The sequence below is a fragment of the Simochromis diagramma genome, unplaced genomic scaffold, assembly GCF_900408965.1.
Source record: "Simochromis diagramma unplaced genomic scaffold, fSimDia1.1 OVJJ01000321.1, whole genome shotgun sequence".
Lineage (NCBI taxonomy): Eukaryota > Metazoa > Chordata > Actinopteri > Cichliformes > Cichlidae > Simochromis > Simochromis diagramma.
The window spans coordinates 4,149,978-4,171,982 of NW_024386772.1; the positions used below are offsets into that span (position 1 = coordinate 4,149,978).

At 44.3% G+C, this 22,005-nt stretch overlaps 1 protein-coding gene across 5 annotated transcripts in view; it reads right to left on the reverse strand.

The window, feature by feature from the left end:
* shank1 (SH3 and multiple ankyrin repeat domains 1) overlaps positions 1-22,005 on the reverse strand; it is a 115,197-nt gene that overhangs the window by 8,668 nt on the left and 84,524 nt on the right. For 3 of the 5 annotated variants that reach the window (XM_040043623.1, XM_040043621.1, XM_040043618.1), the window contains exons 16-25: positions 11,362-11,444; positions 11,147-11,271; positions 10,456-10,591; positions 9,568-9,648; positions 6,290-6,298; positions 5,989-6,015; positions 5,822-5,878; positions 5,492-5,607; positions 4,150-4,273; positions 15-3,546 (exon numbers count right to left, since the gene is read on the reverse strand). In XM_040043623.1, coding sequence (XP_039899557.1) covers positions 15-3,546; positions 4,150-4,273; positions 5,492-5,607; positions 5,822-5,878; positions 5,989-6,015; positions 6,290-6,298; positions 9,568-9,648; positions 10,456-10,591; positions 11,147-11,271; positions 11,362-11,444 — 4,290 coding nt within the window. The remainder of the gene's footprint in view (positions 1-14; positions 3,547-4,149; positions 4,274-5,491; positions 5,608-5,821; positions 5,879-5,988; positions 6,016-6,289; positions 6,299-9,567; positions 9,649-10,455; positions 10,592-11,146; positions 11,272-11,361; positions 11,445-22,005) is intronic. The other 2 variants (XM_040043640.1, XM_040043632.1) reach the window with 2 other exon arrangements.

Below are 22,005 nucleotides of genomic sequence, written 5' to 3' on the forward strand. Positions count from 1 at the left end.
ATGGCAAGCCGTACCTGTGTCTGCTCAGCTGTGTCTGGCTGCTCCAGCTGTCCTTGGTTCTTTGCTGCAGCTTGCTGCTCAGTTCATTGATGATGCTGGGCTTCATACTGGATGCGGGAGGGTAAATTTTCTTCCCCTCTAAAAGCGCCCCATGCTGGCCGCTCCCATCGCCAGACATCTGACTCTCTCCCCAAAGAGGCTTCATCTCAGGAGTGCGTGGCCGCTCAAAGTATGGTGAAGTGGGACGTCCCAGATTCTGCATGTCCCTTACTCCATATCCGTCCTGGCCGCTTTCGTCCTCTGCCACTCCCTCCTCGATCTCATCCTCTTCCCGTTCATCTCGCCGCCTGTGGGAGTGGAAGGACGCGGGAGCAGTGCTGGTTTGTCTTTGTAGCTCCCCGGCACGACCTCCCTCTCTGAACCTGCTTGTTTTAGGGTAGGTGGATGCTGCTGCCGTAGCGTTCTGCATCTCAAAAGTCTGTCCATCCAGGTAGCTCATGTAAGACTCCAGAAAATCTCCTCCCCTCTCTGCATCCCCTCCCCCTCCCATCCGTCCTCCAGGTCCTCCTCTCTCCCCTCTATCTAGTCTGTCTCCCCTTAGAGCCAGGATGCTGTCCAGGTGGTGGTCACTGCTGCTGCGACTGTCCAGCTCTTCGATCCCAGAGTCCACCACAGTCTCCTGGGACTCTCCTTTCTTGGCGGTCGGGGGAAGACGGTGGTGCTCTCCTGGCCTTCGGCTTCCTGTGATTGCGGCAGAAGATGTTGAATGCGTGGTGTGTGTTCGCTCCTGGTAGAGCTGCGTGGAGGTGCTTGTTGTGGTGGCAGCGGTGGTGGTTGTAGCAGCACAGCTAGCGGTCGTGGCATGAGAGGCAGTGCCCCTTTGTGGGACAGTGGTGGCAGCAGTGGACGAGGGCGCTGGGGGACCACGGTAGGCTGGAGGAGGAGCAACAGTGTGAGGGGGAGGTGTTGGTGAAGAGCGCCCATGAGTGTGAGTGCTGTTGTAAAGATGGTGGGACATAGAAAAGGGTCTGTGGTAAGAGCCAGGAGGAGGTGGGGGTGACACTGATGGTGGAGGTGGAGGGCCCGAGGTGGGCTGCAGAGTAGAGGGTGAGGGTGGAGGCTGTGGGTTGGGTGATGTTTGTGATGGGGAGGGAGCAGACTGAGTCAGGTTTGCCACCTCACTGTCATAAGATGTGAGACTAGAGGCGGTGGAGTCCCCGGCCTGAGGTGAGTGAAGGGGTGTATGAGCAGGAAACCCACTTATAAATTGTTCTTTTTGGGGGGGCGGAGGGGGCGGTGGTGGAGGAGGTGGGGGTGGTGGTGGTGGAGGGGGCGGGACCTGCTGTTGGCGGGAGGTCAGGTTGTTGGAGAGCATTGCGCGTTGTGAGTATCCCGATATTCCCCTGTCGAAGCTGTTGGCGAACTCTAAAGGGGGCGGGAGTGGGTCTGCGTAGACAAATTCATCATCTGCATCGACTGAGGGGGCAGGGGGAGGGAGAACCATCAGCCCACTTCCCGTGCTCCCTGTAGTGCTCCTTGTTTGCTGAGCACTGGTAGGAGGAGGAGAGGGAGGTGTGAGGGATAGTATAGTGGCATCACTTTGACTTTCCATCCTGAGAAAAGTGGGCCTCCGCGGCTGCTGTGACTGAGCGGCCTGGTGGGCGGCGCTTTCAGCCGCTGCTGCATTAGCAGCTGCCTGTTCCACCCTCCTCATGTAGCCCTCTCTCTCCTTGTCCCTCTCCCTTTCCCTGGACAGCTCCCTCTCCCTTTCCCTCTCCCTCGATCTCTCCCGCTCCCTCTCCTTGTAACTTGGCTGATACGGCTGAGACTGATAGTGGTGTGTGTGGACTGTTTTGTCCTCTGAAAAGCGAACTCTTAGCCCCTCACGGGCCCCTCCTCCTTCACGCTCCCTCTCCCCACCGCCACCGTCCTCACCCCAAACTGTCCCAACTCCTCTGAGGATTCTGGGTGAGGGTGGCCGTCCGACAGTGGCTGTTGTGGCCGCCAGAGAAGAGGAGGTCACCAGGTACGAGCTTGAAGACTGGGAGGCGGATGACACTGGTTGAGAGGTGACACTAGATGAAGGAAACACCACGCTCGACATTTGGCGGGTAAAGTGATGCTCCGCTCCCCTCCTTAACCTGCTGTCATCTCTCAGAGCACGTTCTCTGGCAGCTAGGGCAAGGCCTAGTGGCGATGTGGGGTCAAGAGCCTTTCCTGTTAGAGGGTGGATGAAGGTGGTGGTAGTAGCGGGTGCTGGCTGCCTGCCTGTTGCTGTGTATAAATCAGTAGGCACAGACTTGGGCTGATAGTCCAGAGCAGATGAAGAGTACTCAGGTAAGCCAAAAGCAGGAGGCATACTGCGAGTATGATGGATGAAAGTATCCCCAGAGAACATGCCCTCATCAATGGACTTGGACGGGCGCAGCCTCGTTGATGAACTTTCAGCCTGTGTGTTAAGCGGTTGCTGTGATACCTGAGTCCGTGTTACTCCTCCTATTCCATCGCTCACTCCTCCGAGGCTCACATCCTCCTCAGCAGACATGAACAAGGAGGCACTCTTTCTGCGGGCTTCGTGAAACCGCTCCCTGTCTCGCCGAGCTGCGCCCACAATGGCGGCCCCGAACTGGCTGGTAAAGTCCAGATTATCCTGGGCTCGAATAGAAGGCAAGGATGGAGGTGGGGGTGCTGGAATGGATGGTGGAGCAGGGGGCTGTGGAGCAGGGGTGGAGGGTGGAGGACCATGCGGTGTTTTGGATTCATCTGCCTCCCCTGATGCTGGAACATCAGCCTCCACGCTGCTGCCCTGGCTGCTCCGCCCACTGCTGCTGGTTGAGGGGGCCTTAACGATGATGGTGGGAATAGGAATGGAGCTTTTCTCCATGGAGCCTTTGCCCCCCAGCGTGCCCTGGCCCATACGCAGGTCCTCCACTTTAGACTGCTTTACCAATGGACCCTTACCTCGCCGCGCCCCTCCTTTAGGACCACCTGCTCCAGCGCCAGCTGCACTGCGGTCTGCACGCTGGGGTTGACTCTGGGTAGTCTGTTGTTGCTGAGGCATTACAGTGGCAATGCTAGACGGGGGGACGGCAGTGCTGTATCCTCTCCTAAGACCAGCTGCCTTGGCCCCTGCACCAGCCCCTACGCCAGCTCCAACAGGCTCCCCAGTGTAGGCAACCTTCCGCGAAGCAGTCCTGCTTTGAGCAGTGTGGGCAGCTGCGTGTGCATACGGGGTTGTGTGGTCCACCGCTCCAGCACTGGGGCCTGTGCTGGCACCACCAGTCCTCTCCCTGCCTCCATGAGTGAAGTGTAATGCCTGGGAATAGGGCTGGTAGTGTGCAGATGTGGATGTGGACTGGGACACGGAGACAGAGGGCTGCTGCGATGTTTTTGTTCTCCAACCGAGTGGCGGAGCAGAGGAGAACGGTGGATCCGGTGGGGCTGTGGTGGGAGGAGGGGGGATGTCATCTGGGCCAGGCACCGACAAACTCCGGGCAAACTTCATGGCTGGAGGATGGAGGAACTGCTTCTCCTCCTCAGGCACCCCTACATAAAAGGAAAAAATAGGGATGAATTGGGGTTTAACTATGAGCATATAAGAAATAAGAAAAAAAGAAAGGGGGGGGGGGGGGGTTTAAATGTACAAAGGTAGAGAACAAGAGAAGCTGAGAGTAATATATGAGAGTGTCTGTCTAAATCTGCCTGCCCAAGCACCTGCCAGCAAGTCTGTCCTCAAATCTTATGTTTGTTAGTATATAATTCAGTTAGTGCTACATATTCCACAAGCACTAGTAATTAGTAAGCGAAGCACAGCAGCATTTTTGATGTGGATCACAAGAGAGCACATGAATATTTCTGAGGGAACCTTAGCAAAGCCTTACTAAGCAACACACCCATAAAATAACCCATCAGAGGGAAAGAAAAATGTAGGTTACCAGCACTACTTCAGCACTACCAGCACTGTTAGAAATAGTATAAGACAAACAAATATCTTTTTTTTTCTACAGATAAAATGCACATAGTTTAGAGCCACAGACAGGACATTTTTGGCTACAGACAAACAGGTCAGCACAGCACAGACCTCTACTGGCCCAGAGGACAGACGGACAGGTGGACAGAGGGGCAGACGGAAAAAACAGACAGCCTCACCGATGGATTTTTGCCGCAGCATACCGTGCGGTGGGCCATGACCTGAGGTGTATTGTCCACGGTCGTAGCCTAGGCCCAAGCCCGATGACATCACCCCCATCCCGGACTGATCCCCGTAGTTTGGCTGAAATGATAAAAATCAAAAGCCTGAGAGTCATGAGACGCACATGTATATAACACTGCATGGGAACAACAATAGATGAGACTAAAACAAGTCCGCAAATAGTTTCTTGTTTTGTTCTTCTTCACCGGTACAGCACTTGTTCACTTAGCAATATTTGTATGATTTTAAAGGCACTTTGTGTAATCATCCTCTGCAGAATTTGTCTTAACTTTCGCCACCAGGTGGCAGCATTCTACTGCTCATTGTTGCAAATAAAATTTAAGATGTGCTGCTCTTCTTTTCACAATTTCTCTTTAGCTACAGCCATTTTTTCAAGGTTCTTTTCCTTTTGCCAGGACTTGCCATATATTGTTATGTTAATTTTATTATAAATTGTAAAACTTGTTGTGAGCAGTTTCATGTAGGAACTATTTTCTTTGAACATTTATTGCCATCTGCTTTGTTTATAATAGTTGTGCACCAATGGTTGGTTAGTAGATTTTCATCGTAGGACCATGTTTAGATTATAGCAGTAACATTTATAGACAAAAGTAAATACTACTTCTGGCTACTTTCGGCTTAGTCATAGTATGACCAAGATTATCAAAGAAGACTTCATTTTTTATTCAATATGACGCATAATGAGTGACTAAGACCATAAAGTCATCAGCAATTGGTTTATATGTGGTTTCTAGTCTATCCTAAAGACTTGTATATTACAGGATAGACTTTTGTCAATTACAGCTATCGCCATCTTGTGGTCGTTAGATAGAATGCAGGTTTAGACACTTCTGTATTGTTTTAATTTTTCCAATGTGGAAGAATGTCTATACTTGTGACAAAGACCTTCTTTCCCCATAGGCCTATATGTCCATTCTAACAGGCATTGGCCACTCAATTATTTGTTTTGTTTGTTTGTTTTTTAGTTTAGTTAGTTTATTTATTTTTATTTTTTTCAGCCCTAAAGCTTCTTTTATAAGCATAGTTTAACTGGTAATGTATTGATAGCATTTTTTTACGAGACTAAGCATTGTTTTAAGTGACCTGATAATACTGAGAAAGGCCAACTGACCACACTTTACCGCGCTATTATCTAAAACTACTTCTATCATATTTTTCTTTGGAATTTTATCCCACATATTTTTATCTCATTTTATGGTAGCCATGTTGGCACATACACACAAACACACACACACACATCTCTGAACACTCGTAAATTTACTGCAGCACAATACACACCTCATTGCCATAGAAACTTCTTCCCCTGTCCCTTTTTGGCCCCTGTCCCCGTGTCCCCGGCGCCTCATTGGTGCTGATTGTCTGCTGAGCTGCTGCAAGAATTTCATCTAGTTTATCTGAGAGAAGAAAAAAGGGCGAAAGAGACAGACAGAGAGAAGCAGAAAGAAAGAGAGCAAGAGAGACAAAGGAACATACGACAATGAAACAGAAAAATGGACAGCAACAAAATGAAGGGAACAATGTGCAGGAAGGGCCACACTTGACAAAGTTGGATGAGAAAGAGAGGAAGAGGTTCAGGAAACATCCGCTGAAAGACACGAGGTTTCTTACTCAAAGCCATCTGATAGACTGTCCTCTTCTTCTCGGTAACTTGTGAGGATTCGAATTCTATAGGAAGAAACGCAGGACAAGCTCGGTAAGACACTGCGTGGTGAGTGCCAAGTCATTTTGGACAGACATAAATACAATGCCTTAAACGGGAGTGCACCAGAGCATACCTGATTTTTTTTTCCAAGGGGTAGCAGCTGGAAGGAGGACAAAAGGAGACTTAAGTTTTGGCAGGATTGAAAGTGCAATAGCGTTGTTAATGTGAATACTAATCATATTCCCCAGAGCCCGACAAACTGAGTCACCTCTCCAAGCTTTTTCGATCTTCGATGTAAAACAACGTGCATCACACCCACGCTTTAGGACGGCTAAAGCATGCACACTAGTGTTACAGTAAATATGCTGTACACACATACAATATGCTCTGACCAACACACACACTATTGGAAGCAGACTGAAGCCAACTCCCACCTCTCTCCACTGTGAAATGGTTAAGATCCCGTCAGCAGGGGAGTGAGGACAAAGGAGACAAAGAAAAGCAGAGTTAGTGGTTAACCGAGTGAACAGGCAGGAGGAAAGTCGAGGAATTAAAGGTGACCCTTAGCATTCGCTGGTTTGAGTGAGTTTGTGTATGTGTATGCGTGTGTGTGTGTGTGGGGGGGGGGGGGGTGCTCATCTGCGCTACTCATACTCGAGCAGTTATATTTCATAATGTGTGGTTTATTGAGCTTGATTAAACAGCAATTAAATCTAATGCACAATGGTTAAACCAGCTATGAAGGGTTTCTGTGCTTGTGTTTGTTTCATCTCTCACAAAATCTACACTGCACACATCTTTTCAAAATAAGCCATATTTTTATTGAAACAAGTGTCCAAACATATTTAAGCAAAGCTTGAATGTAATTACTGTCAAGAAAACAACAATTTGTTGAATAAAGTGCACCGCAGGATCACTCTGGTTTTAATGCCCTTGTTATCTTGCAGCATGACTTCTAGCTGAACCGGGACACTGCACCAATGACAGGGGTGAGATAGTTTAATAAGCATCACAGCTAAATGAATTCTAATGCATTAGAGTAAGCATATGGCAGCGGCTGACATGGCTTCATCACACATTGTGCTCCTCTCACCTTGATTTAGTAGAGGAGGCACAAGCAACCAGATTCAAGTGCAAATGAAGAAACCAGATCTCAACTTTGGTTATTAAAGGACGAATGCACTTTATATTGAGTCAGACTTTAGATAAAGAGAGATTAGATTTACATGCTAAGCATCGCCATGGAGTATAGTGAACAGCACCCATGGGAGACTACTGTAACCCCAAAGATGGCGGTTGTCCCACCTCTGCCCTTAGAATAAGCCAATAAAATAGTCGAACTGGGACTCAACTATGATATTCATTTCGTTACACTGACACATGCAGACAGCGGAGGTTCACGGCAGATTTAGTTGCCTCGCATAAGGTAAAGGTAAAGATGTCGTAAATGCACTTTTTGACATTGTTCTTGGCTTACTATATCTATAACTTGAGTGCTCTGCTGTTGGTGAAGTCATAATATCGTGCAACTTTTCTACAGAAGTATAATATTTTGGGGCAAAGTTTTCAAGCCTGAACCTAAACTTCTTTTTTTTCATCAAATTTCATGCAGTTTTTATGTCCCAGTGGCCAATGGTGTTATAGTTATGGATACATTCTCACTTAATTAGTACAGGAGTTTCAGAATAGTTGCCCAGAGACATTTAAAAAACCACTCCAAAGTTGAAAGACTTTCTTCTTCCCTGGCTGGGCACGAAGTTTTCAGGCCAAAAACCCGGTATGATCATATGATAACAGTATATAAGGCCTGACAGATTTTTCTTGTTTTAAATTAACACATAAATAGATAATATCGATGCAGATACCTTGTTAGGAATTGTGAAAAAGATATACAATAGAGTGGTTACAAATTATGCAGCATATGCTTGTATGTTTCTTAAGCTTAGTTTGGCTCCTCCCTCATTCATAAGGGGTCGCCACATTTGGTAGCTCAGCATATTTTTATACAGAATCCACTTCCTGATGCAACCCCAAATGGATTTGGAGTTGCATCAGGAAGGGAATCCTTCACTTGCTAGGTGAACAGTACTAAAAGCAACAATATTAATGACTATTATTGTGTGTGCATTAACACTTTTGTTGCTTGGAGTGAAACTGTAAGGATCAGATCATACATACAGTGTTACTGGTAAGATTGAGGAGTCTATAGTGAGCATTGGGACAGTAGGAGAGTGGGTTAAGGGGTTCAGGAAACCTGTACTTGTGTGTCAGACTGGGTGCTCATGCTTTGGGTGGTCAGGTGAGATCACACCACAAAAACAGGGCAGGTGAGGGGAGGAGATGGGGGAGGAATTAAGCAAAAGGCTAATCTCTACACTCAGGTTCATCAAGTCTGAACCTGATTTGGACAAGACTAGAATAATAAGAAGAACAAGCTATTTCAAAATGATTAAACTGGACGCCCCAGAGGGGGCATCTCCTGCCAGGATGAAACCAGGGATCTTTTGCATGTTAGGTAAAACCACTAAAACAAGCCCAGATATTTTTTTGACACTGGCCCCTGGAGAGTGTATATGCAGCGACATCATGTAGAAGAGTGTGTATAGCTCTGGATAGCACATATGGGTCAACAATGCAAGGAGCTCAAGAGTTTATAAAAACAGATCTGAGACTACCCAACAAAGCCTAGCTGATCATTCTACTTATTCTCATGTCATCAGCTCTCATATATTATTAGCCGTTAACTGGGCATGCTCAGAACCAGAGCGTTTTAAGTGCTTGGAAGATATAACCCAATCAGCAGTAAAATACTGGCCAGCGTTCTGATCAGCAACTCTCCTCCCACTATTTTGCCTCAAATAGAGATGGCATAGCCACACATAATGCAGTCACCATAGCAACAGACCTGGAACAAAGTTTTTTTTTTCTTTCTTTCAATTTTTTTTTTTCAAAAATTACTCATCTCAATAATTTTATCCTTGGTGTGATTTTCTTCCAAATCAATAACAGAGATTTTCAACAAAAAAATAAATAAATTTAAAAATGGAGTGGCTATTTTGCAACTTTCTCACAGATGTATTAAGACCAGACACCTCGCTCTGATGCATGTAGCACCCGCAAACTCTGTTCAGGTGATACCTTTGCAGTTTCAGTGTTACCTTGGCGACAAATGCTTGCTGAGTGTCAGCATGAGTGCGAAGAAAGGGGCTGGTAGGCTACTCTGTGGGTGCTGGGGTTAAGTGGGCGGGGCCAGGGAGCAGTAAGAGGTGCAAGGGGTAAGAGGCAAGAGAAGCGGGCAGTGAGAGAGGGATCACAGGGTAGATGGCGACACTCGTTTTGGGTGGGGTTACCTGTAGTGGGGGTGCTGGAAGTGACAGTGTGGAACCTCTGAAAGAACAGTGAAATGCATTGAGACCGTCATCCATGGCGGCAGCCAATCTTCTTTCGCGCTAGTTTCTATCACTGAATAACTGCGCTCTCTCCTCACTACTGTCTTGCCATCTAAATTTAGCCCTTGCTCAACTCTCCTTCACACTTACAGCATCTTTAACAACCCCCAACTCTGGTTTCACACTGTCCTATCATTCAACACCACCTCAATCTGTTTCTACCCAGTACAGCACCCCGCTTCTTTGTCTACATCTTCCTAGCTCCCCTTACTTGTTTCAATTCATCTCTTTAAAAAAAACAGTGGTTTAAACTAGTTTCTTACCCATCTCCTCCAATTCTGACGTCATTGATTTGGACCGCAGGGCAATAGCTGGAGTGCTCAGCCTTTTACTCTGCTGGGGGACTGGAGGAGAGTGAAGAGAAAAGGAAGCAGTGGTCAGTCAAGCTGTTCACGAACAAGGTTCAATTAGGACCAGAATTCATCAACAGCAGCCAACACCAACGTGTTCTCATCCCGTATACTGCCGTCCCGTCAGATGCCGCTGGCATCACTGAGATATCCACAAGATGTCCTTTGGCACTGGTTATGATGGTTGAGTGCCAATTTAGGGAGCCAGCATATGATTCAAGCCTGCACAGGAAAATTATACAAACACTTTTAGAGAGTGTTTTTTAAAGGTGAGACCACAGTTTTTGTCCATTCAGATAATGGCAGTTTGTGCTGCATCACAGTTTTTCAACCATCTGTGGGGTGTCTGGTAGGGCTGGTTATTTAGTCAGATTTTAACCACAATTAGGACTTTGACTTCCTACAGTAAAAAAAAAACCCCAAAATAATCTAAAGATGAACTAAAACTCATTTGTAGTTGAACCGTGTTTCCCATCTGGGAGCTTTCACTTGTTGGTTGGTTTAGGCACAGAAAACTTCTCGGTTAGCTCTGTTAGACTGTGCCTTTGCTTTAAATATACTTCTTCAAACATTAACCCTGCAAATTGACAAATGATGCCTACACAGTGATTAAACATGGCTCTGCGAGAGCTGGAAGTGAGAGAGTTGTCTAAGCATTATGATAGACCTGTGTGCCACAGCAAAGGACATCTTGCGCAGTCGTCTGTAAGTGTCAAATAGTGACATTTTGTCAATGTCAAATTTGACACCCTAGGAATGAGAACAGGATGGCACTCCAGGAAGAAGAAAGCAGACTCTTACTTTTCTTCCTTGAACCCTCCTCCATGTCAGGGTTGCGGGTTACCATTACAACCTTGACCATGAGGCTGTTACCACCCTGCCGGATCATGTTGACGACCTGCCGGTGACCAACTTTCACCACATTCTGACCGTTGACCTGGGGCACAACACAGGTGTAGATATTTATTTATTTTAAGAAAATTCATTTTTATAACTTTCCCCTTCATTTACAGCATGTCAATGAACCAGATGGTTGACAACGTTAAGCACTTGTAGTTTAGAGTTTCTACACATCACTATTTATAAAAATTGTTCTTTGTTAGCTTTGGCTCACAAGGAATTGTTTCAAACTTTTTGTTTTTTGCTACTCTTGATTCTGTGTGATGTCAATGAAAGTTGGCTTAAACGAAGAGGAAAACTGATGATCTGCACCAAAGCTTAGTAAAAGACAAATAATGACATTTTTATTTAACTATAGAGCTACTTTAGCAAACTACAGAATAAAAATACAAACCAGGAAATGGGCAGAAGTAGTCTACTGTAATGTCTTTTTATTCACACTCACACTTGTCTAGATTGCTTCTCCTCATCTGCTGATTTTCATGGTGATTCAGTTGCAGATATAGCATTTTAATCAAGTTTTCTGACTTTGGAAATCAGATTCACCGGTAAATAATGACTATAATAAATAATAAATAATGATAATCACTACCTCTATTAGGAAATCCCCCATCCTGAGACCGGCTCTCCAGGCCACACCTCCCTCATCCACTGACTCCAAGTACTGCAGGGCAGGGAAGGCCGGGGTGGGGGTAAACTCTTCGATAGGAGTCTGAGCTGAAGATGGTGTGAAAATATGAGATTGCATTAGCACTGCGTGTAAGATACTGTATTTTCAGTATGATTGTGAGCGTGCTCACGTCTTACCTTTTGCACCTCTTAGGACAAAGCCAAAACCCTCGCTATCTTTTTTCTGCAGAAGCACTGTCTTCTCCTTGATTATATAGTCACTACCAGAGAGGAGACAGAGAGGAGACAGAGGAGAGACAGAGTACGATGGTTAGACACGTGCTGTACATCGTTGCTCATTCACGATGATGGTTGGAAAAGCACATCACATCAACCTTTTTTCAACTATACCACTCCAGTCCAGTCTTCACGATTCCAACTTCCCCCCTGCGGTTACATCACCTGAAACTCCTATCAGCTGTGTATGGGTGTGAAACAGGTGCTCTGTATGAGGTTATACTTCAGCTTAGATTTTTTTGATATTATTAATATCTGCTCAAGAATTTGTTTTCAAATGAAATTATATCATAGCATCCTATTTATGTTTTTAAAGTCTAACATCCAGAAAAGTCCACCTCCAAGACTTCAGAGTTTGTCATTCATTATATTTCTAAGGTAGCTATAAAAGGGGCTTAAAATTATAGCAGATCTAATATAAAGCCTAATGTGATCGGCATTTTATATACTCTGAAATATGTTGCTCCTGAAAACATTAGAGAGGGATCAAAGGTAAAGGATTATTCCTGGAATATTGTAGTTCCAGCCTAAAACTAGTTAATCTTAGCCAAACTTTAACCACCTTTAAATTGCAATCTATGCCAGTACAAGTACAGTGATGACTTAGAATCGTGTCTTTTTGCGCTTCACTTTCGTGTATGCTTTTTGACAGCGAGCATGGAGCCAGTTTTTACCAGAACCTCAGTCAGAGATGCTATATACAGTTCTATGGCGCTGCTTGTTGCCTCAGCAACAGCTAGAACTGGACGCAGGGAAATTTGGGTAGGTCCACACCAGAGCCAAGCAATGTAATGGTAAACTATTAGTCACTGACAGCAGAGAACAGGCACTGCATGCTCACAGGTGCGGCTCATATAGTATAGTATATTTTCTGTTCTGTGCTGTGGCACAGATGGAGTGTAAGCAGCCTGAGGTGTGATAGAAGTGCATTTACTGAAGTTCAAGTATAACAGCATTTCCTTTTAAACTTACTCTTTACAGTTATGGTTACAGAAACTCTCTCAACACCATGTATGTCCAAAGACAACACACAGAAAACAAAGTTATGCTTAAGCTAACTAATAGCTCAAAGGCCAGCTTACACTGGATAGGCTAACATACAAAAACACACAAAACAAAGAGCAATTCAGAATCACCAATGTGCCCAACACAAGAGAAAGGCCACCCAGAAAGATCCCAGCAGGTTCGAACCCAGAGCCTCCTGGTATGAGGTAACTACACAAGTACATAAAAGGACTTTTATTCACAGTCATTGCATTTCAGTGTTTGTCTTTATATTTACTTTGTGATGACAAAGATACGATGATTTATCAGCCAGCAGTGCTGAACACACAATAATCTAAAATTTTAATATATAATCACCGGACATTTTTCTCGACAAGTACTTTTTTTCCTTCTGATACTTCCTGGTTATTAAAACCTTGGCTGTTTTCTTTATAATGGTTTATGTAGACAATATAATCACTTCTTACATCACTGAACACAGTGGTTCACAACATGAAGGGCAAGCAAATTTAGATACTACATATTTGTACATTATATTTTCATAACCAGACGCTTTTGTTGTCCTGTTAGCACAGAGGTCAGACATATGAGACAATCTAAGGTCCACCACCACCTCAGAGGTATGCGAAGCTTGTTGTTATGAATGAAAAGGCCATACAAGCAACCGCTCAGTCACCAAGTGAGTCAGAGAGGTATATACATAAAACACGTTTCAGCTGTAACATACTGTAACCACTTGCTGATAATCCCACCGTGCACCAAAATAGTCCCAACCCACTCCATCTGTTCATCCCGCTCTCTTTTTCTCTTTACTGGCTTTTTCCTTATTTTACATTTTTCCATCCTGACGGCCTTTCCATAAAGCTCTCAATATTGGCTTCTTGCCCTTGTTCTCCAAACTTCTAATCATACAGTAACTTTTTTTTCTAATCACATTTCCCCCTCTTGATCTTTTTCTCTCAGTCCATTGAGTGCATGGTACTCTACAAGCTGTGAGAGCCTCTCTATCTGTGCCAAGGCTGTGTCTCTTTGTTATTCTCATCCGTTTCTGTCCATTTCTGCTACCCAGCACAGATCTCAAATGAAGGACCAAGTTAATGACTTTGCACGCAATACGGCAATAGGCATAATTACCAAAAAAATAAGGTAGGAATGAGCAGTAGCAAAAATCGCATTCATCCATAGAATTGCACAGCGTAGCACATTTTCTATAAAATATGACCTGTCAGAACTGTTAAATGCACACAGACATCAGACTGATGCTGGGTTAACTTGCTCTGTCTCGACATACAACATAAGCAACAAGTCATTGACTTATGTGCAGGTAACTTGTTTCTTTACTGAAAAGGTTTATAGTCAAAAGGTGGTTTTTATTTCATCTGCAGTCCTTTATATTAAGTGGCATGGCTGTAATCTTCAAAAGCAGCAGCTGCAGTGAGACCAGAGAACAGAAGAGAGGAGGCACTGATGACAACAGATGTGATTATAGCAATGATAAGGAGAAGCAGCGGAGAGGGTTGCAAAGTGGCTTGCAGACGTTAAAGCAGCTTAAATATGGCATCTTTACAAATGGCCAAAAAATAGATGACTGATCACAAAGTTTTCATAGATTTGTTCAAGTTTTAGAAGAGAGGTAACACTACAGAAAAAGATCCTTCAAGAAGTGTTACATCTATGATATACCCCTATGAATAAGCTCTGAAAGTTGAGGCTTTTTTTTTCTGAAAACAAATGATGCATTATGAGTGCCCAAACCCAGAGCTATTAATCAATCAGTATTTGGGAATATAAAAAAATAAAAATAAAATAAATAAAAATAAAAAATGCAGAGAAATGTGGAATATTGTATCAAAAGTTTAAGAACCAAACAGTTTAAATTATTTACATTTTTAATTAAAAGTTAGTCAGTGGAAGATGAGTGCGATCAAAAGTCACTTACTTAGTTTATCGACATGTGACTGTGTGTGTGTGTGTGTGTGTGTGTGTGTGTGTGTGTGTGTGTGTGTGAGGCTGCTTCCCATCCAGACAGCTCCTAACGACTCTAGGCTGTCTTCAAGGATGACATCAACTTCACATTCACTGTACTCCAGTCCAAATTTTTTTGGACCTCTTTGGACATCAATAAAAAAAACCTGCCCATTTAAAAGCTACTGCAAATGCAGCCTAATTTTACTCATCTTTGGAATCTTTCACCATACTGGTCAACAAACTGCTCAAGCAAGTTTTACTATTCAGATAATTACCAATCAGATGTACACAAGGAATTTGGTTCAGTGTCCCAATGACAGAAGCCAGCCATGAACACTTGTTGTTAGCAGTCTGGTCATGTTAGAGAATTACAGAAAAATCTTAACATTATTTCCAAGTTATGTGTGCTTGTCAAACCTGTGAGCGGATTTAATTAAACGTATCCCTGATTAAATCTCCACTTTTCTTTTTTTTTTTTAGTTTTTGGAGATTGTTTTCTTCTCAAGTTGATACCTGAACACAACACAGGTTTCAGACTGTGAGCTTCTGCCGTCTCATTTAATGAGGAGGAAGAGGTTCAGGTGCTCAGATACACCTCTGTGCACTGCATCGCTCAGAGGATCCAGCCACTGACCCGGGACACAGTGTTGTCATCAGAAAGCGATTGAGCTGGACAATGCAGCACAGTGTAGAGTGTGTCTCATGCTGCATAGGTAGGAAGCCAAGGCATTAAACAGGTTTGGCCAAGCAGGCTTCCATAGAGGTGTCAGAGAGAAGCTGGAACTTGTAATGCATGCTGCATCCTTAAAACTCCCTCACCATGCGCTGTTTCCTTTCTGTCGGCAGTCCCCCCTTTTTTATCTCTCTCACACACGGACACATGTACGTACTTTCTGGTAAACATACAGAAACACGCCACACAGCAAACAGGACACAAGAACATATACAATCAACCAGCCAATATGGGGGGACGGGGGGGTAATTTGCTTGCCATTTACCTTTTTTTTTTTTTGTCTTAGATGGACAGCAGCAAACATGCCATCCATCTATCCAGAGCGCGCACACACATACAAACACACAGACATTGGCATGCATGCACGCAAACAAACACGCTATCAATCTGCACGTCAGTAAAAGCAGCAAGCGTCACTTCTCCCGGTGCAGCATTGCAAAGGAACAGTTGAGAGAACAGAGAGCGATTCAAAGCAGAGAGAAAGAAGATGACACACACATGTTCATACAGCGAAACACAGAACGACTGCACTGCTCATACACCGGGCTGTGCAGCAGCAGCACTCGTCCGTCTTCACACACATGCATCACACACATTCACACTCAGGCACGCTGAATCACAAACATCTGTCTGCAGGCATGCTTTGTAACATCAACATCTGTCAGTCTATCTAATCGATCCTGCCCTGCCATCCATGATGTCCACATGCATGCATCCCTCCCTCTGCCCCTCCATCTCCTCCCCCCCGGCAACTGGAGGAAGAGGGGGGGAAAGAGAGGCAGGAAGCGGAGGGTAGGGGGGGTATAAAAAGCCATGGCAGGTACCTGTAAATGAACCAGACGCTCCTATTCACAGGGCCGAGCGATGGCCAGGAAGAAGAGAGGGAGAGGGAGAGGGAGAGATCCTCCTCGCCGCATGCCCCCATCGCCATTTCCTCCCCTCCCTCTCCTCCTCCTCCTTCTCCTGCTCCTTCTCCTTCTCGTCTTCCAGCGAGACAGTAGAGAGCGCGAGCCGCGAGAGAGGAGGAGAAGGAGAGGAGGAGGAAGAGGAGGAGAGAGAAATGGAAGAAGGGAAAGGGAGAGGGAGAGGGCCGAGCACTCCCAGCCCCTTCATACTTAAGACAGAGAGAGAGGAGGAATGGGAGAGAGAGTGAGGGATGGAGATGGTTCGCTGTGACTGCGACACAGAGCGAGAGAGAGAGAGAGAGGGAGAGAAAAGAGAAGGAGGGGGAGAGGAAGGAGAATAAGGTGGCTTAAAAAGAGAAAGGGAGAGAGAGAGAGAAAGAGAGAACTGAGGGCATTTAGGAAGAGAGCGAGAAAGAGAGGTGATTGGGTTTCTCCGCGGGGGGGGGGGGGGGGGGGCTTCATGCACACACAAACACACACATACAGTCCAGGCATGGCAGCATTCATGCAGTTAACTCACACACAGCCCCCAAAAACACGTACACACTCTTCCCCTTCACACACTTCCCCTCACTCCTCCACTTCCTATAGTTTATATGTATAGTATTCACTCTGCCTATTTATCACTGTCATGATTTCCCATTCATAAAAATGGATGTGACTCTGATAAGTCTGCTATCGAGGGAATGACAGAGGCCTCTCACATTACTGAAAAAGGTATTACCATTGTTAGACACGATATGAAAAGATAAGGCAAATTAAATTATCTAACATTACACAATTTTTTAAAAATGTAAAGAATCCGCTTGGCTTGTGTGTGTAATAAAAATAAATCTGACTTTGTACAGTTTGTCCTGGAGCCTCTTCTGCTGTCCTCCTGCTGTTATTGACCCCGCATGCCTATAAATCACACTTAACTAACCTCACCCACCCCCTGTTTTTTTTTCTTCTTCTATTCTTTGCTGCCTCTAACATGCACACACACACACATACCTCACATAAACCATGCACACACTCAAACATGCGTCCCCCCCCCCCCCCCACCCCCACCCTCTCCTCACATTTGCTGTAAACGAAGCATGAATGAGAGGGTCTTGCAAACGGGGGTGGGTGGGCATCGATGCAGACAGGAAGCGGAGAGAGGACAGAGAAACAGCTGGTGGATGAGTGGCGGAAGAAGGAAGAGGAAGAGGAGGAGGAGGAGGGGGAGAGAAAGAGAGAGGAGAGGTACAGATTCTCCCAAATAGGCACTCACATCATCTCTTAGTCAGAGGCTCCGTCCACGTATGTCGTAGTTGTTATGCCGTCTTACCCTCCCTCCCTCCCTCCTTCCTTCTCTCTCTCTCTCTATCTACGTTTGCTCAGTCCCTTTCTCTCTCATCCTCTTGCCTCCCTCCTGCATCCAAGGACGATCACAGCTCTTATCCTCTCTTTTCTCGCATGCCTGCCCATTTGTTACTCTCCGTGCATGTCAGGCCATACCACTGTGAATTTGTGTGTATAATATGTGTGTCCATGCATGTGTGATGAGGGAGAGAGAGAGAGAGGAAGAGAGGGGGAGAGGTGGGGCAGGAAGCAAATGTTGACAGAAGGTCCACATGATCATGTGTTTTTGTTTTTCAGCCTGTCAGTCTGTCCTCTGTTATCCTGTGTGTGTGTACGTGTGTGTGCAGTTTATCTACAGCAAAGCATGTTCTTAACAAGACATGACAAACCACCACAAGAGCGTTTAACGGGATGTTCTCTGTGCGCCGCTCGTCCTTATTTGACCCGCTGTTGGCCCAAAAGACGAGTCTCATGCACAGATTGTGTGCAGTTGCTCAGTGCATCTGTGATAATGACACTGAGAGCTAATGATCTGCCAGTTTAGCTTTCATCTCTTTCACTGAGAGCCCAAGTGTAGGGGCTTTTAAAGATTTTAAAGCCAGTTTAAAGTTAAGCATGTAGCAAAGGCAGCCTAAATACAGTAGCAGAGTTAATAAAAATGCTTTAAAACAATACACAAGTTGCTATATGCACTTGGGTTCATGTGCAGATTCAGATATATGCAGTGTCTTCTCATGTTAAGGAAATCCTTTTGAAAGAATGGGATGGCTGAGTGAGCTCAACTCACTCTTCTTGCTTGTCTTTCTGTACAGCCTGAGAGAGGCTGAGTTTGGGTCCAGATGGATGTCTGGATCTGGATTATATTGAGAACATCAACATGATGTCTCCCAGTTGTTCTTATTTCAGTATGATATGTAAAATGTTCAGTTTTTCCACTTTTACATTTAATCAAACAAATCAATGAATCTAAACTGACTTCTGATACAAATTTTGATTACAATCCAGATATCGTAACAATCCTGCAAAACAGACAAATAAACAAGTGCCCAAACGAATCATATACCTGACGTGATTATGTGCAAAAACCTTTTAATCACTTTGAGAAAACATAAACACATTCACCAAAGTCAACAACGAATGAACAAATTTACACAGGTGTTTTCAGCAGACACCGACAACAAAGTAATTATTAAAAATTTAATGCAGCTAGTTTATGGTAATATTTAAAAAATATTACAATTAAAAGAATTTACTTTTTCCTTCTTTCTTTCAAATTTTGCCTGTTGCTGAATTTCATTGCCACGCCACACTATCTGGTTGCGACATCGCTGCTAGTCTCTTCCTGTGTGCACGCTTCTTTAATTAATTGGATGCAGCTCATTACAGAGCAGCAATGACGCTGCTGAAAATATGTGTGCTGTGATGATGATGGTAGCAATCAAACGTTCACACATTTCTTGTTTTGACTGTGCTAAATTTGGATATTGAAGATCGTTATACCAAGGTCCGAAAAGAAAAAAAACAAAAGATACATGTGGAATTATTTAGAGGAATTTAGGAATATATATATCAAAAGTTGAGTGGCATCGGAGATATACACATTTCTCATTCGTCACCGAGATTTTTTGATCTTGATCACATAAATTAATGCGTTTAAACACCACTTTGCCTTTACTCATTATTATTATTTTTGATCTCAGTCTTCTTACTCGGTCTTGTCTCCCTTCTGTCACCCCCACACGGTCACAACAGACAGCTGCCCCTTCCTGATCCTGGCTCTGCTGGAGGTTTCCTGTTAAAAGTGAGTTTTTTCTTCCCACTGTCACCAAGTGCTTGCTCATAGAGGGCCCTTTCATTGTTATTGTAGGGTCTTTACATTAAAATATAAAACAGCAACTGTTTTTGTGATTTGGCACTTTATAAATAAAACTAAATTGAACTTGATCTTTTTGCTATAACTATCATACCTTAAAACTGAGGCAAAGCATTATGCCTTGCTGACTGGTTCAATTCAATTCAGTTCAATTTTATTTATATAGCACCAAATCACAACAACAGTCGCCTTAAGGCACTTTATATTGTAAGGGAGACCCAATAATGATGCATACAGAGAAAAACCCAACAATCATATGACCCCTTATGAGCAAGCACTTTGGCGACAGTGGGAAGGAAAAACTCCCTTTTAACAGGAAGAAAGAGCCAGGCTCAGGGAGGGGCGGGGCCATCTGCTGCGACCGGTTGGGGTGAGAGAAGGAAGACAGGATAAAGACATGCTGTAGAAGAGAGACAGAGATTAATAACAGGTATGATTCAATGCAGAGAGGTCTATTAACACATAATGAGTGAGAAAGGTGACTGAAAAGGAAAAACTCAATGCATCATGGGAATCCCCCAGCAGCCTATACCTATTGCAGGATTCAGGGTCACCTGGTCCAGCCCTAACTACATGCTTTAGCAAAAAGGAAAGTTTTAAGCCTAATCTTAAAAGTAGAGATAGTGTCTGTTTCCCGAATCCAAACTGGAAGCTGGTTCCACAGAAGAGGGGCCTGAAAAGCCTGCAGTGCGAGAGCGAAGTGCTCTAATGGGGTGATATGGTACTACTGGTGGGTTTAGGATGGCAGGTTTTGCTACAGTGGCACAGTTTATCTCATTCTGTCCAAGTCAGGCTACGAAGAATATCCAGGTTTCAACAGGAGAATTGACAGACATAAAGATGGAGTTACAAAGATGTGTCTAAGAGATGAGCCAGTATGTTGAAAAGGAATATCATTGCAATTTGCAAAGCTAGCCTCAGGCATTCCAGTCCGCAAAACAAATCCTGTATTAGAGAAAGTAAAGCTTTTGAAAACTTTACAAAGAGAGAATTTACTTCAAAGTCAGTACAAATAATTCAAGTTGTTGTTTGTTTCTTTTGGTCAGAGTGGGGCAAAAATAGGAACTCGTCCATTCAAAATTACTTCTCTAGCACACAAGTTCTTCGACTTTTTATTGCCAGCCCGAGCTATACAAGAGCCAAAATGTCCATTTTTTAAAGATAAAGAATTTATCGGTGAAATTTCTTTCAACGTCATAAACAAGATGCTGTCTCGCTTTGGTCATTCCAATCAGGATGAAGAAACTTAAAGTAAGCCAAAGGGTAAACTTTTTCCTCCTCATACCTCCTGTTGCTTCCATAAAACACAGTTCATGTCTCTTGCCACCTATTTGTGAACACGAAATTCCTGTCTTCCTTTGTCCGAGCACTTCTTCCCCCTCGATAACTCTCCGCTCCCATTTGAGTGCCCTTCACTGTCTGACCTCCAGATGGAGACACCACAGGGAGGAGAGGGTGATAGAAAGAAAATTAAAAAGTACAGGGGGGTTAGCAATGCAGTGATAAATAGAAAGCGAAGGAGGGATGCAGAGATGGTCAGGAGACACGGCCAAATATAGAGGGATATAAGGAGGAATAGGTGCGATATTACATGTAGTGATAAAGGCTGTGAAAGTGGGCCCATGTGAGGGCGGCTCTGAGTCAGCCATGCCTGCCTGCCTGGCCAAACCAGCATCTCTGCTACAACGCGCCTTTAATTATCCATGATGTGTGTGTGCTATAGAGTGTGTGTGTGTGTGTACAAACATATGTGTTTGAGTTTGCACTGCTGAGTGTGTCGCTTCCATGAAATGTCACTGTTGATGAAAAGCCTGTTAATAATAAATGATAACGTGCGTATGCGAGAGAAGCACAGTCAGAGCAAATGTAGGCCTTTTGGTTAAAGTTGAGGAATCAAGACGAATAATGATGAGTGTGAAAATGATAGAAGAGGCATGGCTTCACATAAATAATGAATAATCTAACTGATAATAGCTTTATTTATACGTCTTTGTTGAGTACGAGTTCTGGACACTGAAAAGAGTTTGCCTGAAACCAATTCACCGTGATGCTGTGACACACAGTGAATGACGAGTTAATGGGAAGACGTCGGTTTCAGACTTGTGCTTTTACAGACCAGAATATTAAACTAGTGGGAGCCTCGAAGGCTACAAAATCACGCCTATTGCAAAAAACTGCACTTCCTCTAATGGCCACTTGAGGGCGGCTCCAAAAGTGAGTCCCCATAGACTCCCTTGTTAAAAAGCTAAACTTTACAGCAGCAGTCCCCAACCCCAGTACCAGTCCGTGAGTCGTTTGGTACCGGGCTGTGAGAGTTGAGGCTCGGGTGTGAAATTTATGGTTTTCAGGGTTTTCATCGGTTTTTATCGTTATTTTTTATAGTTTTTATCATTAACTCGGTTTCCCTGGGTCTTTTCTGTGTGTTATGAATAAATCTTCTTTTTTTGGTACCGGTACTGGTTTTATTTTGTTGTATTTATCCAAAAAACCTTAAAGGCTGGGGGTTAGGCTTAAAGTTAGTGTGCTGAACAAGGAAGCTATAGCTAATAGAAAGACCTCACCTCCACCAATATGAGTCACTAAACTGGATCTTTCCACCTTCTATTTTAGGATTGGTTTACTGTGTGCCACAGCTTATCAAAGATATTTATCTCCAGTTTTGGTAAGTGAAATTCTTTTTTTTTTTATATTAGTCTGTTACTTAGTTACTCACTGATTAGCACCCATATACTAGG